This window comes from Scyliorhinus canicula, chromosome 21 (genome assembly GCF_902713615.1).
Source record: "Scyliorhinus canicula chromosome 21, sScyCan1.1, whole genome shotgun sequence".
NCBI classification, from domain to species: domain Eukaryota; kingdom Metazoa; phylum Chordata; class Chondrichthyes; order Carcharhiniformes; family Scyliorhinidae; genus Scyliorhinus; species Scyliorhinus canicula.
The window spans coordinates 55,526,826-55,541,949 of NC_052166.1; the positions used below are offsets into that span (position 1 = coordinate 55,526,826).

A 15,124-nucleotide genomic window follows, 5' to 3' on the forward strand; every position below is an offset into this window, starting at 1 on the left:
TTTATGCTGGAATCCACAGTAAGCTCTTAGTTCTTGATGGAGGCCATCTTCAATATAAAAGTGGTTATTAGAAATCTAAGACCTTTCCACCAGTCAGCTCCCCTGATCTATTCGAAGGACTGTAACACATTGTATACAATATCCAGCTTGGGGATCAGCAGCCGAATTTGTGTTTGCTCAGTGCTCAGAAGGATTTCCACTCTTATTTGGTACTGGCTGCTGAGTTCAATCTCATGCCAGCAACTGTTACACTTTCTCATTAATTTTAAACAGTAAAAAGGAAAGAAAACGCATACCTTCCATTATTAAAATTTTTTATTCCTCTAATAACATGATGCTCGGTCCTCAGGGAAAGGTCAATCATCCTTTAAAAAGTAATTTGACATTCATATTAAAAGCTGAGAAATTGCAAGAGACACTGGGTGGGAGCTGTTGCAGTCCACAAATAACACCAAGCTGTCTTATTCAATGTGATCTTTAGCTACATTATATTATTTCTTTTCAGTAATATTGAAGGGATTAACCTCTGTGCCCCTCTGTGATTATTCTGTCATTTTCTTGTTATTGAATCTGTTATAAACCTATCCATTATTTCTCACTGAAACACTCCTTGTTTAGTTAACCCTTCAATAACTGCAGTGCTGTTCGTCAATCAGAATGAAAGTCTCACATCAATTACAATTTTAAAATTTCTTTCTTAAAATGCATGGAGAATACGGAGTAAAGAAAGCTTTTTTGATTTGGTACATCTCTCTCTCCCTATCCCTCTGCATTTGCTTTAGGAATGAGAGTTTATAATTGCTGCAAATGCTGCACATTGGATAGATAGGTTATAATCTGCAAGTTTCAAAAATAAATGAACTTGAATAGTTAAGAGTGTTTTTTTTTTCACATATACACACAGTCGGATGGTGTTATCCTGCAAGAAGTAAGGGAATCAGCAACTACCTTGCAAAGCGAGTATGAGAACTATGTTCATTCAACCAAAGAAAGCCTCCTGCAAGCCAAGAAAGGTTAGTTGTTATCAACTATTGTTTAGCTATAACCCTATGGAACCATTGGTGAATTTTCATTCGCACATGTGAATTAGGAGTTGGTTATAAGTGTGGAGACCTTTGATTAGTCCATCATTGACAAAGAAGCTAGTAGTTATCTATTCTCTTACTCCAAAAAACACAAGCAATAGAATAATTTGATGTTAACAGGGTTCTTCGAAACTAAGAAACTAAAGAAGGGATCATGGATACGGCAATAAATCCACATCAATACCAAATTGCTAATGGGTAAATTTAGACAGAACAAGTCAATGCTCTCGACCAAAACTGAATTATCCTACACCAGTCATTGTTTCCCTATCTCTTGCGGAATCTTTTTGCAATGCCTGTTTTACTAGTACTGAACAAGCTATTTGATTTGTTGTTATTGCAAAGAGTGGAGAATATATTACTCAAATGACAGTATTCATTGCCACCATGAAAGCACCTCCTAACCCATCTGGATGATGGTAGATATTAGAAGTCTGATATTAATCTTTAGTAACATACTGCTCAAAATCAGGTGACCATGCTATGAACCAATGTATGACTTTGTCAAACCTATATTTATGGATAAAATAAACAAGTTTGCCTTGATTTCCAATGCATAATGGGTACAGAAAATGATGGTGCAGAATCTTTTGAACTTTTTTTAACTTGTTCTCCTTGCCAGAGAGATACATGGCAGCATCTCCTAAATTGAAACCGGCAAGTTTATTGATACTTATCCTACAATCTCTTTAACAATGTTGCATCACTTGAAACTGTACATATTAGACTAAAGTGACATTTAAAATAATATGTAAACATGAATGTTGCAATTATTTATTTTGATAAATACTGCATATTGTGTAGTGTTCCTTGAGTAATTTAATATTCACTCAATTGGCACATGTTACTAAACAATACTTTAAATGCCCAGGAAGAATTTTTTTAATATGTCGTACACAATTAGCACAGTTCTCATCTGACATCCACAGAAAGCAGATAGCTCACAAAACATTGCTGGTTACTGGCTGGGGATCTTAGTGAAACAGATAAGCTCCTGAGGGGACTTGATAGAGTAGTTACTGGGAGAATGTTTCCACTTGTCGGGGAGTCTAGAATTAGGGAACACAGTTTACGAATCAGAGATCTCCTTTTAATACAGTGACGAGGAGAATTGTATTTCTCTGAGGGTTGATAGTATGTGGAATTCTCTTCCCCACAAAGCAGTGGAGGCTGGATCATTAAATTTACTCAAAACGGAGCTGGACAGAATTTTGATAGACAAGGGAGTCAAAGGTTATGGTGGAGGTGAGACCACAGCCAGATTAGCCATGGTCTGACTGGAGCAGGCTCAAATGGTCTACTCCTGCTTCCAAGTCCTACGTTCCTACTTTTTCCCCTCCTGTTCTTTTCCCTGCACACCCAAAGTCAGCTCGGGCACTGAGGTTAAGTCCAAAATTCTTTCTGCTCTGGCTATGCTCGGTTGTACAAATTGGGAATGAGATCTAAGACCTTCATGGTTTGAATGACTCAGTTCCTCACAAAGCAATGCAGTTACCAACTTTGTTATTGTAGGAGACGTTTTTTTAAGCTGAAACAAAAGCAACCTGAACCAGGTCCAAATAAATAATTTGCTGTAAAGTGAGGAAATGTTAAATTCAAAGTAAATTTGGCGTGTCCTCTCTGCCTGTGGGTAAAATCTGATGGGGAAAAGCTTTATTTCTCATTCTGACCATCCCTCATCTTAAAGAGTGCATGTGTGCAATAAAAAGGTGAATGAATTATTTAAGTGCTTAGAAGGCATTGCAGCTTTAACTCAGATGGTATTGATCTGAAATAAGCGCACTTTTCCTTGTAAACAGAGCTTTAAAATATTCCCTCGGTCCTGTCAGCCACAAATCCATAAGATGACACATTTTATTACTGTTCGTAAACACTGACTGGCTGCTCGCGCTCAATTCTACTTAAACTTTGTGCAAACAGATTTTCAGTTGAAGTTTGCCACAGCAGAAAATGTTTTGACAGCAGTTCATTGTCTCTCTAATTTTTCCAGTAGTTTTCTAACTATCATGGACTTGATTTTAAACAAGGTATTTCAGTATTAATTTGTATTCTATCTCATTATGTTTCTGTTTAAACAATTATCTCATTTCCTTTTAGACGAATACTGCACTCTCTTTGCTGTACCTTCCTATTCTGGTTGTCTGTACCTATCTAATATATAGGAATTGATTTTCTATTTTATGTGCATTGGGTATTTCTATTCTGCATATTCAATGCTCAAATGTAACACAGACTTGGAATTTCTTCCATTCAGAAGAAGCCCATAGTCGGCCACTTTACGGCCCCTCTCCTACACTAGTTATTACACTCAACTCCCAACTGTATTCTAGAAGAGATATTTATGCTCATCAAGTGAGGGGTGCCCTTTTCTGTGCAATGAAACAATCTAACACCTGGTCCCAAATAACAAGTATTTGTACATCCAGTACAGCACAACGTAGAGGCAGAGAGAGGATGTTTTTCTACCCTGGCCCAACATTGGTATAAACTCCAAAGTCAAGGCATCTTCCTTCCTAGATTTTCCACTTCACACACACCTGTCCAGATAGCCTTTATGAATAATAATATTGAATTGAGGACAAATTTGTGCCCCTCCCTCCATCCCCTTCAGACATTGACCTACTCATATACAACTTTTGCAGAATCCAGAAAAGAAGACGTTGATGCCATCAGCTTAGTAGAAATCCAAACTCAGGCACCAGAGGTAAAAGACTTTGGGTTAAATTGGATAGCTCCTGAAAATGGGCAAGGAAATAGTGATGCGCGATTGACCGGCATCCGTTAAATATAATGCAGGCACACACCATCTTCATGCTACCTGATCATTTATATGATATCTACACGAAACCAAGGCTCAAGGTTCTTTTTGATTGCATGTGTAATTGGGGGCCTAAAATCAATACTTGCAAGCATTAGTTAATACACTGCTTTAAACTAACCTACACCTCTTAAAGGAGAAATGCATTGTGGCTGGAGCAGGCAAAGGAAGACCTGTGTAAGTTGATTCTGACCTGAGAATGCTAGAAGAATAGCTCTGCACGAGAATGCAGGCATCCAGGTTTTCTGGTGCAGCATTGGAGGTCTTGGTGGAGATGGTGAAAACTAGAAGTGTTGTCCTGTATCTGCAAGGACCAACAGGCCCTCCAGGCACAATGTAAAGACAATGAAAACAGATATCAACCGAGGTCAGTGTTAAGTGTATAGTACTGAGGCCCTGAATGCTGTACCCCAACTAGTTTAATGACCCCAAATGAGTAGGCAATGTGAGTAAATTCTTTTTAAAATGCCATATCCACCCAACTTCACCACCAGTCTAAGCCACAAAACAAATCACCACACCTCATCACTCACTTACCAGCAATACCGAGCAATCAGGACTCCTATGCTTCATCTCACTCTCACATTACAAGCCTTGCACTCGTATTCCGCAACCTCCACACGTTGCCTTTTCAACCATTACGGCTACAGAGCTCAAACATGAAGCATGAAACTCAGTGACACAGTTAGAATCATAGAATTTACAGTGCAGAAGGAGGCCATTCAGCCCATCAAGTCTACACCAGCCCTTGGAAAGAGTACCCTACTTAAGCCCACGCCTCCTCCCTGTCCCTAACCTTTTGGACATTATGGGGCAATTCAGCATGGCCAATCCACCTAACCTGCACATCTTTGGACTGTGGGAGGAAACCAGAGCACCCAGAGGAAACCCACACAGACACTGGGAGGAAGTGCAAACTCCACACAGACAGTCTTCCGAGGCCAGAATTGAACCCAGGTCCCTGAAGTTGTGAGGCAAGTTGGGAGACAGAAAGCAGGATACTTGCATTTTTTAGGGGGAAAGTGTTAGAACATTATTAGATATGTTACGGCAGGGCACTTGTTAAATTCAAGGCAATTATACTATTGAATATAATATGTCACTCAATACTGTTGCTGATGAGGTTTTCTGATTCTTGATGGGAAAGACTCAAAGTCGTCCGTAATAACAAAAGATTTATTGAGTAACTAAAAGAATAATTTTGTGAGTTATTTACTTTAATGCTAGCAATATGGTTAACGTGATCTAAATACAGTAACTGTGTTTATCTACACTAACACTGAGCTAATGTACACTCCTGCTGTCTCGTCACAGTACACTCAAAAGAGGCCAGGGAACAGAATGAGCTTGCTTTTGTACCCCTGTTAGTACTGACCTCTAGTGATCATCTGATTCTACTGATTACACATTAACCCCTTATGTACATACAGGGATCACTACACCTGCTAGAGTCTCAAAACCCCCAAAGGATAGCTTGAAACACTGGTTCTTAGTGGTATATTTTTGAATTTATGTGAGGAACAATGAACAATCCAGTCAGGAACCAGACCAGTCTTTGTGTAAACAATTAGTAAAGAATATTTATTAACGTAAAAGAAACGAAACAACACACAACAAAAAAACCTAATATACACATTGACACTTGAGTATATTAACTAAACACGCCGTCTTATCTGAACTTAATATACCCATGTTCCCTGAACTCACTGACACACAATTTTCCCAATCAACATCCAATTTTAGTCACTCTCCAGATCAAATCCAGCTAATAGTTACCACACTATACCGCTTATGTGACCAAGTCTGGGAAAACCTCTTGCTGGTTCAGCAAAGGCATGAAACTGTGTCGTTTAGAGAAGAATATCTGCACTCTATTGTGGCTCTAAATCATAGCATCATAGAATTTACAGTGCAGAAGGAAGCCATTCGGCCCATTGAATCTGCGCTGGCCCTTGGAAAGAGACCCTATCTAAGCCCACACCCCCACCTATCCCAGTAACCCCACCCAACCCAACTTTTTTTTGGACGCTAAGGGCAATTTAGCATGGCCAATCCACCTAACCTGCACGTTTTTGGACTGTGGGATGAAACCGGACCACCCGGAGGAATCCCATGCAGACACGGGGAGAAAGTGCAAACTCCGCACAGACAGTGACCCAAGCCAGGAATTGAACCTGGGGCCCTAGAGCTGTGAAGCAACTGCGCTAACCACTGTGCTATCGTGCCTCCCAGCGTTAGATGGAACAGGCCTCCATGGCTCGGATCATAGATGGGACTGGCCTTTCTGAATGTTGGATGGAGAGCGAGCCTCTTTCCCTAATGAGGCTGCTCGCAGTTATGCTTTCAGTCTACATCTCTCAAATTCCGTGCCTTTAGAAGTTCACTGTTAACCTCGCTAATTTTCCTAATGTTGGGTTTGTTTATTGTCACATGCACCGGGGTACAATGAGAAGCATTGTTCTGCATGCAGCTCAGACAGATTCTGTACATGAAAAGAAAATACATAATAGGGCAAACATCAAATATACAATGCAAATACATAGGCACAGGCATCAGGTGAAGCATACAGGACTGTAGTACTACTCAGTAGAGAAGATGTTTGAAGAGATCAGATCAGACCATAAGAGGGTCGCTTAGGAGCCCCGTAACAGCGGCGTAGAAGCTGTTTTTGAATCTGTCTAACATCGGGCAGAGTCAACATAGTTTTGTGAAAGGTTTTGTGAAACCATGTTCAACCAATTTATTGGAGTTCTTTGAAGGAGTCGCATGTGCTGTGGATAAAGGAGACCCAGTGAATGTACTGTTCTTAGATTTCCAGAAGGCTTTTGATAAGGTGCCACACTAAAGTTATTGTGGAAATTAAACGCTCATGGTGTGAGCGTTAACATATTGACATGGATTGGAGATTGGCTAGCAAACAGGGAAAATTGGGTGTTTTACTGGTTGGCAGGATGTGACGAGTGGTGTGCCACAGTGATCAGTGCTTCACCTTTTTACAATTTATATAAAGTTGGTGAAGGGAATGAAGATATGTTTGTTAATTTCGCTGACAACACAAAGATAGGTAGAAAAGTAGATTGTGAAGAGAACATGAGGAGGATACAAAGGAACATCGGTTAAGTGGGTGAGCACAAATCTGACAAATGGAGTAATGTGAAATTTCCCATTTTGACAGGTAGAATTTATTATCTAAATGGTGAGAAATTGCAGAATTTGAAGGTGCAGAGTAATCTGGGTGTCCTTGTGCATGAATCACAAAAGGCTAGTATACAGGTACAGTAAATAATTAGGAAACCTAATAGTATGTTCACATTTATTGTGAGGTTAATTGGTTACACAAGTAGGGAGGTTATGCTTCAGTTGAACAGGGCACTATGAGACCACATCTGTAGTATTGTGTCAGTATTGGTCTCCTTATTTAAGGAGAGATGTAAATACATTAGAAGCAATTCAGAGAAGGCTTACTGGACTAATACCAGGAATGGGCAGGCTGTTTTATGAGGAACGGTTGAAGAGGTTAGGTTTTTATCCACTAGAGCTTAGAAGAGTAAGAAGTGACTTGATCAAAACCTTTAAGATCCTGAGGGGTAGTGACAGGGTGGATGTGAAGAGGATGTTTCCTCTTGTGGGAGAATTTAGATCCAGGGTTACCATTTTTAAAAAAAATAAATAAAGGGTCTTTCATTAAAGCAGAGGTTAGGAGACACATTTTCTTTGGAACTCTCTTCCCTAAGCCGAGTAGTTTTAAGTCAGAGCTGGTGTAAGGGGCCCTTCACGTTGATTCCCTTAGTTCCTATTCCTTTAATTTTGTCTTTAGCATTTTTAGTCCATGGATCATTAATTTCAACCGTGTTGTGACTCTGAGTCAACTGGGGCTGGGATTGGGCTTCTGGCGCAGCCATGAGCTGAGCGTTCGCACAAAAGGAGGCTCTCTCCTGGTAACTTCTCATTAAACCTTTCCAATCAGCACCAAAAGTACAAAAACGTTCCCCAACATGACCCCCACACTACCCAGCTGATTGAAATGCAGCAGCCAGACCGCAAGACTAGCAAGAGCAAAGAGAGGAGGACCCCAGCCCCATAATGGGGACACGCAGGGAAACCCAGATCTGAGCATGGCAGACCCAGCAGGATCGCCAACGCCGGCCCAATCGTCGACGGAAACGCTGATGAGGTTTATCCCCGCAGAGTTCCAAAGGGACAGTGAGATGATAACAGAGTACCTCATGCTGGAAATGAAGTTGGCAATACAGGCCGCGCTGGTCCCCCTAAAGGGAACATTGGACAGAGTGGAGAGGAGACTGGAGGCCCAGGAGGCAACGGTGCAGGACCTGGAGAAAGATGCCACCGACCAGGACGTGTGGATCGCCTCACTCAAAGCTGAGTTTGCAAATTTGGTGATGACCCAGGGGAAGGTAGACGACCAAGAAAGCAGGTCCTGGCAGTACAACCTCTGGAACGTCGGGTTACCGGAGGGTGCAGAGGGTAGGAATTTATTTTGAAAAGCTTGGAAAACTGGCCAAGTCCCCAGAGGTGGATCGGGCCCACTGGTCACACCGCCAAAAACCCAAGTGAGGAGAACCACCAGGCAATAATAGTGAAGCTCCACAAATTCCATGACAAGAAACCGGTTCTGAGGTGGGCTAGGAGTACGTGGTCGTGTAAGTGGGAAGGACGAATGCAAGGGGTGTCAGAGCGGTACAGCCAACCACACCCGCAATTTCTGGTCCTGCCCCAAGCTGATCGGGTTCTGGACCACCTTTTCCAAGGCCATGTCCAAGGTCGTGAGGGTGGAGCCATGCCCTTTAATGGTACTCTTTGGGGTCTCGGAGCATCCAGATCTCTTTGCAGGGAGAGAGGCCGATTCTCTGGCCTTTGCCTCCCTGATAGCCCGCCGGAGACTCCTGTTAGGATGGAGGTTGGCAGCGTCACCCAAGGACACAGACTGGCTGTTGGACCTAGCGGAATTCCTGAAACCGGAAAAAATAAAATTTACCATCCAGGGGTGGAGGAAGCACTCCACTATACGTGGAAACAATTCAACATCTTTGAGGACCTATTTGTGACCAGCAACTGGGTGCGGGTGAGGAGGAAGAACTAGAGGGTAGGGACAGAGGATGGGGGGGGGGGGGGGGGGGGGGGGGGAAGAGTGGGAGGGAGGGGACGAGGTAGCCACCATAATACAGGTAAAACGACAGGTGCACGGGGGGCCCACGAGCTGCACTACAGCAACATACCCCAAGGGAAGGACAGAGTCCCCAAACGAGGCCGCACCACCTTCGCCCTGAGGTGCTGTACGCGGGGACTGGATTTGGCCGCGCACTGGCCCAGGGTATCATAACATGGTTTAGGGGCATCATCCGGGATCTTTGGAACAGTAGACAGCAATATGGAGTACTGTATTTATTAAAACGAGACATCAGGTTTGTAATAGCATAGCGTGATGACTCTGGAAACTGCTCCGGCATTTCTTCAGGCGGAGGACGTGACTTTGGTTTATTTACAAGGGCTTCCAAAAGACAAGCTAATTGAATTGGCAAGTGAATTAAATATAGAGGTGCCGGCTAAAGCTAAGAAAGTAGAGATAATTAAAGCAATCACTCAACATTTAAATTTGAAAGAGATGCCAGAAACAGCCTGAGTTATGGGGAAAAAAATCAGTGGAATTAGCTAAGACCCAGTTACAAGTTAAACAATTATAAATACGGGGAGGGGGCAGAAGGGGGGGGGGGGGGGGGGGGAAGATTGAAGAGACATGGAACAATATAGGGGAACCAGAGAGGTGGGGGGGGGGGAGGCAGGGAAATGATGGCCGCAAGGAGGGTACGGGAAACGATAACAAACTTGGCATCTACAGGAACAGAGAGCAAGGAAAGACGGGACGAATGGCTGAAGCAGAGGTGAACGCGAGACGATAACGGCAGCGAAATCCGTCCGAGAGAAGCAAGTGACAACATCAACACCAGACCCATTCGAGAATTGCCCGCTAATTGTTTCTCCGGCACCCAAATGTATATCTACCTCCCCAGTTTCCCCCCCCCACCCGACAAACAGATGCCGACTTATGTGTCGGAAATAATATTGCCAATTGTACAGAATTGCTGCTGCTGAGCTGGTGCATAATACCTTACCAGTTATTTTGTTTTTTATTCATATTTTTATTCTTGGTATGTTTGTGTGTGCCCTTCTCTTCTTTACATATAAATATATATATCTTATTCTGTGTACATAACGGTAAATATACTTTGTTCAAAAACCCAATGAAAAGCATTTATAAATACAGGAGTAAGAAAGAGAAATGGAGATGCAACAAAAAGAAAGAGATGGAGCTTTTCAAATGGTAATTGAAATGTGGAAGCTGAAATTCGAGAGAGAAAAAAGCAAAAGAGCTTAAAACACTGAAAATTAAAAAAGAGCTGCCATGAGCCATTTTAATGCTCTTTATTAGTGTCACATGTATGCTTACATTAATGCTGCAATTAAGTTACTGTGAAAATCCCCTAATCGCCACACAGGGAGAGTTCAGAATGTCCAATTCCCCTAACAAGCACGTCTTTCAGGACACAAGGGAGGAAACCGGAGCACCCGGAGGGAACCTACGCAGACACGGGAAGAAACTGCAGACTCCGCTCAGGCAGTGACCCAAGCCGGGTCTCGGGTGCCATGAAGCAACAGTGCTAACCACTGTACTACCGTGTCGCCCATTAAAAGAAAATTTTCAACCATGTTGCTACTCCGAGACAAGTGGGCGGCGGATCCAGCTCGTAGGGCCGAGTAGGCTACTCCTCCTCACTCATATGTTCGTGTCTCAGTCTAATTAGTTCTTCACAAGTAGCCCAAAGATGAAAGATATTCTAGGTTGCCATCTCCGTTCCCTTCTGCGGCAGTTTCCTTCTCCTTCGTTTTTGCCTGATTGCTCATGGAGAGGGCTGTCTCCTCTTGATAGCAAGGCTGTGCAGCATGGCCTTCAGATTGCTCAAAACTGAGGAATTGTTTCAGCGCACCAGTGGTGTGGTCTGTCACATTCTTTGTGGCAGCATGGTTTTCATTGTAGGCATGGTGCACCCCTGGGCATGGGTTGCACAGCATGGGCTTGGGTTGCACAGTAGAGCCATGAGCCATGTTGTCAGCAGGCTAACACCCGTCACCACTAGCTGCCCTTTGGTTTGCCATGGAGACTTCTTTAGAATGAAAGTATCACTGCCAGGATATCGGGCATTGATCTGCATGATAGGCTGCCCCTGGCCTTACACCAGCTTGACATTGAGGGAGTGGAATCCTGATGGGTTCCGGTACGGCAGAGCTGGCATGGAACATCCGGAATACAATGTGCGTGCAATGTGGCTCCCTGCACAATGGGAATCCCTGCAATCCCAACAAACATTTGTCCTCACTCCACCTGTTTGTCTCTGGCAAGAGAGAATGAAATGAAGTTGGCTCTCTTTGACTAGAAAGCCTCAGTGACCTCCCTTATGCAGCAGTTCATGGCAAACTGCAAGATATTGCTAATATCCCCGGCACCACCTGGGAAGGAGTGAAACTCACAAGTTCATCGGCGCACATACCTTCACAGCCACTGGCAGTGCAATTCTTGCCCTGGTCTGAAGTTAGTATTGTGGTTGCTGCAGTTGACAGAGATCAGTGAGGACCTCAGCAAAACACAGGCATCTTGCGTTGTTTCTCCCTGAGGTACGTGTAGGAGAGTTATTCTTTGAATACTCTGGCCAGGTATGGTTTCCTGTTAAGATTCCTTCTTCCCATTATTGTGAGCAACTGGCTTGTACAGAAGCTTTGGAGTCAGCAAAAAAGTACTTCCAGCATCTACACCCATCTCCCTGTGTAGACTTTACAAACGACAATGAAATTGGCAAAAACAAGTGGAATTATAGCCAGAAGCAGCAACTAACAGTACATAGTTGATCCTTTTTAAACAGTGCTGATGGGATCCTTTCTGTTGCTTAACACTTGTTCAGCTCTGTGGTTTTACGAAAGAGCTGTGCATGCTGTGAAGTCAGAATCTACCTGCTCTTGAGACTGTGGTGGGCATTCACTGCACGAGTGTTAATGTTTGCATCACGATAATATCGAGTGCAATTCACATGACAGTTGTGTGCATAGGAGTAAAAATTGCCATGTTAGAACTCTTAAGGCTTTTCTAAAATCTTAAACATAAAACAAGGCACTACCAAGCCCAATTTCTTGCAAGTATCCAGTCCCATTTGTATTTTTGTTTATTTTGAGTAAATCATTTTTTTTACAAGATCGATTTGGCAATGTTTAATGGTCCCTTTTTAATCATTTCTAATATCTATTCATCTACAATTTATGAAGTTTCTGCCTTGGAAATCCATGCATCAAATACTGAGAGGAGTTCAGCACTGCATTATTAGGTGAAGAGTGAATAGATTGTGAATCCTTCCCATTGATCGTTTACTGCAGGCAATGCCCAAAAGAGACTGTTGAAGATGGAAGTAACTTGCTCTTTTTTTTTTGTGCAAAGAAATGTTCTAATCGCTTTGTATATTATTTGTGTTTTCCGGCTTTTAAATCACAATCTCCTTGTTCAGCAAGTTCTCTTGTGAGTTGCACACCAATCTAGCTGGTAAATAATTTATCATCTTTGATGTTGGTAATGTGGTCAAGACCAAGTCAAAGTTTCAGGTAAAGCAGGTTTAAGACCAAAGGATATTTCAGGAAAAAAAGGCCTGCAGTCAGAATTCAACCCCTATTTTAAAGTCCTCGATTATTTCTAAACAATTATTTTAAACTGTATGTAATTGCACCCTCCTGCCAGTGTTGGTGCTGCATATTTTAAATTTATGGGCCAGATTTTGCAGTCAGCTGTGGATTAATAATTTGCTGATCACTTGGGTGGGGGGAGGGCCTTTAAAAATGTCAGCCCGATCCATGCTTTTCTAAATTGCTCATAGGGCAGGCGAATTAGAGTCTGCCCCGCCAACGCTATGTTGTGGACACGATCCTTGAAGTGCTGCACTATAGGCGAAGAAAGCCGACATTGTTGTCGGCACATTCAACACCACTTTCCCCACCCACCATTGGCTGAAAATCTCACCCATAGCCGTGATTCTCCCAAAGGGAGACAAACAGCCGACGCCGGAGTGAAACCCGGAGTGTTTCACTCCGGCGTCGGAGGCCGCTCTTCGCCCCCTGTTCTCCTCCCCCCCCCCCCCCAACCCCCCGGGGGGCTACGAGCGGCACCGCGTAAATATCGGGCGCCGGGCCTTGACACTTGCGTCAAAGCGGCACGCTGGGAATGACGCGGCCGGTGGCGCCTAAGTGACGTCAGCCGCGCATGCGCAGGTTGGCCGGTGCCAACCCGCACGTGCGCGGTTGCCGTCTTCCCCTCCGCTGCCCCGCAAGACATGGCGGCTTGATCTTGCAGGGCGGCAGAGAGAAAAGAGTGCGTCTTTTAGAGGCCGGCCCGACGATCGGTGGGCACCGATCACGGGCCAGACATCTCCTGAGCACACCCATGGTGCTCGATCCTCCCTCTGCCCCCCACAGGCCCCAAACACAGAGGTCACGCGCTGTTCACGCCGGCAGCGACCAGGTGTGGTTGGTGCTGGCGTGAACTGGTCGGGTTCGACAGGCCGCTTGGACCATCCGGGCTGGTCGGCTTGAGAATCACTGGTCGGCTTGAGAAACGGCGAGCAGTGATTCTGTAGCAGGGCACAACTTAGTTTACTTTTCACTTTGTGCGAAGGAGGTGCTTCCCAAATTCTTTCATGACAACACTTGCTTCATAATTTTCACACCTTACAATTTTTAGAAGCTAATTGAAGATCCCTTGGAACTGCTGTGGGAATGGAGTGCGTTGTTCTGTTTGGTTTGGTTGTGTTTTGTTTTATATTATGTATGAAATGGAAAAAGTTGAATTAAAATATATAATTTTTTGAAGTTGGCATACCTTTTTTCTATCACAAACAGAAGTGTAGACTAGAAACAGTAAATCCCTCCAGATTCCCTTAAAACATGTAGCAATATGTTTAATTTATTTTCATTTTCCATGTATAATTGCTGCCAAAATGTGGCTGATTCCTAATCATATTTTCTTTAATTTTCAGCATTACAGTCATTCATTCGAGCATATGCCACATATCCAACAAATCTAAAGCATATCTTCCACGTGAAGACACTTCATTTTGGACACGCTGCCAAGAGTTTTGGACTCCGAGATGCCCCACAAAACCTGAGCAGCACAATAATGGCCAATCAGCCGAAGAAGAATTTTAAACCACGGGTAAAGAGGTGAGGACCTTGACTCTGCATCTATTATTAAATTACTTAACAATAAAAAAGGTTTGCCGATTTATGTCTATATATATATTTATATCTGTGTCCAAATGTGTGTCTGTGCATTTTGGGGTTTTCTAGTTAACTACAAGAGCTAGAGCTTACAGAAAGCATCTTATTGTGTTATTTCTGACCTCCATTTCAATGCTAGAAACAATAATGAAGCAGAGCTTCCAACGAAATTATGTATGTTGCATTGTTATCTTTCAGTTTTGTATTATCTAGTTTTGAATTATCAGTGGCATTCAAACAAAAATTGTGTTGGCCTTTGCTTGAAGATTAATTTGAATATACGCTGAAATCTTGGTTTAGTTGCTTTGGAATTTTACAATGTTTGCATAATGCGCAGTTGTAAATTTTCCTTGACCTTCAGAAGTTTAAATTGATGGGAAGGAACCTATTTTTGTTCCCTATATTAGATTGTAATGTTACTTGCTTCAGGATCAAAGGAGTTGGGGCTTCTCTTGCTCTGCTGCCATGATTTTGACAGAAACCTCAGTTAATGGAGTTTCTGCCAAACTACAGCTAGTTACAATGGCGGAGAAATTGCTGGCGAGTCATTTTGTTAATGGTGACTGGACGGAATACATACAGACAATTTTCCTTTACCTATGTGTTGCTAACCCAATGCTAGGTGAAGAGTTTAATTCCATCTTCCATAATACGTCCAGCCACTTCATGCTATGTAAGACTGTGTTATGGCATCTGTAAGCATGGTTTAGCTGTATAGGGATTTGGAGTGCTTGGTACTTTTCCAGTTTAAATCAGAATGAGTGTGCTTCATCTAACATATATACTTTATGCACAAAATTATTCCAGGCATAGTGATGGCTCTACTAGCTGTTGCACTAGCACTGTGCTTGTCTGTGCAATTCTGATTTTCATACCCTCATGGATGAACCCTACA

At 43.0% G+C, this 15,124-nt stretch overlaps 1 protein-coding gene across 1 annotated transcript in view; it reads left to right on the forward strand.

Moving 5' to 3' along the window:
* The window catches only part of ddx31 (DEAD (Asp-Glu-Ala-Asp) box polypeptide 31), a 125,129-nt gene that overhangs the window by 84,485 nt on the left and 25,520 nt on the right, over positions 1–15,124 (forward strand). Inside the window, exons 18-19 of the mRNA XM_038782410.1 lie at positions 905–1,013; positions 13,989–14,172. Coding sequence (XP_038638338.1) covers positions 905–1,013; positions 13,989–14,172 — 293 coding nt within the window. The remainder of the gene's footprint in view (positions 1–904; positions 1,014–13,988; positions 14,173–15,124) is intronic.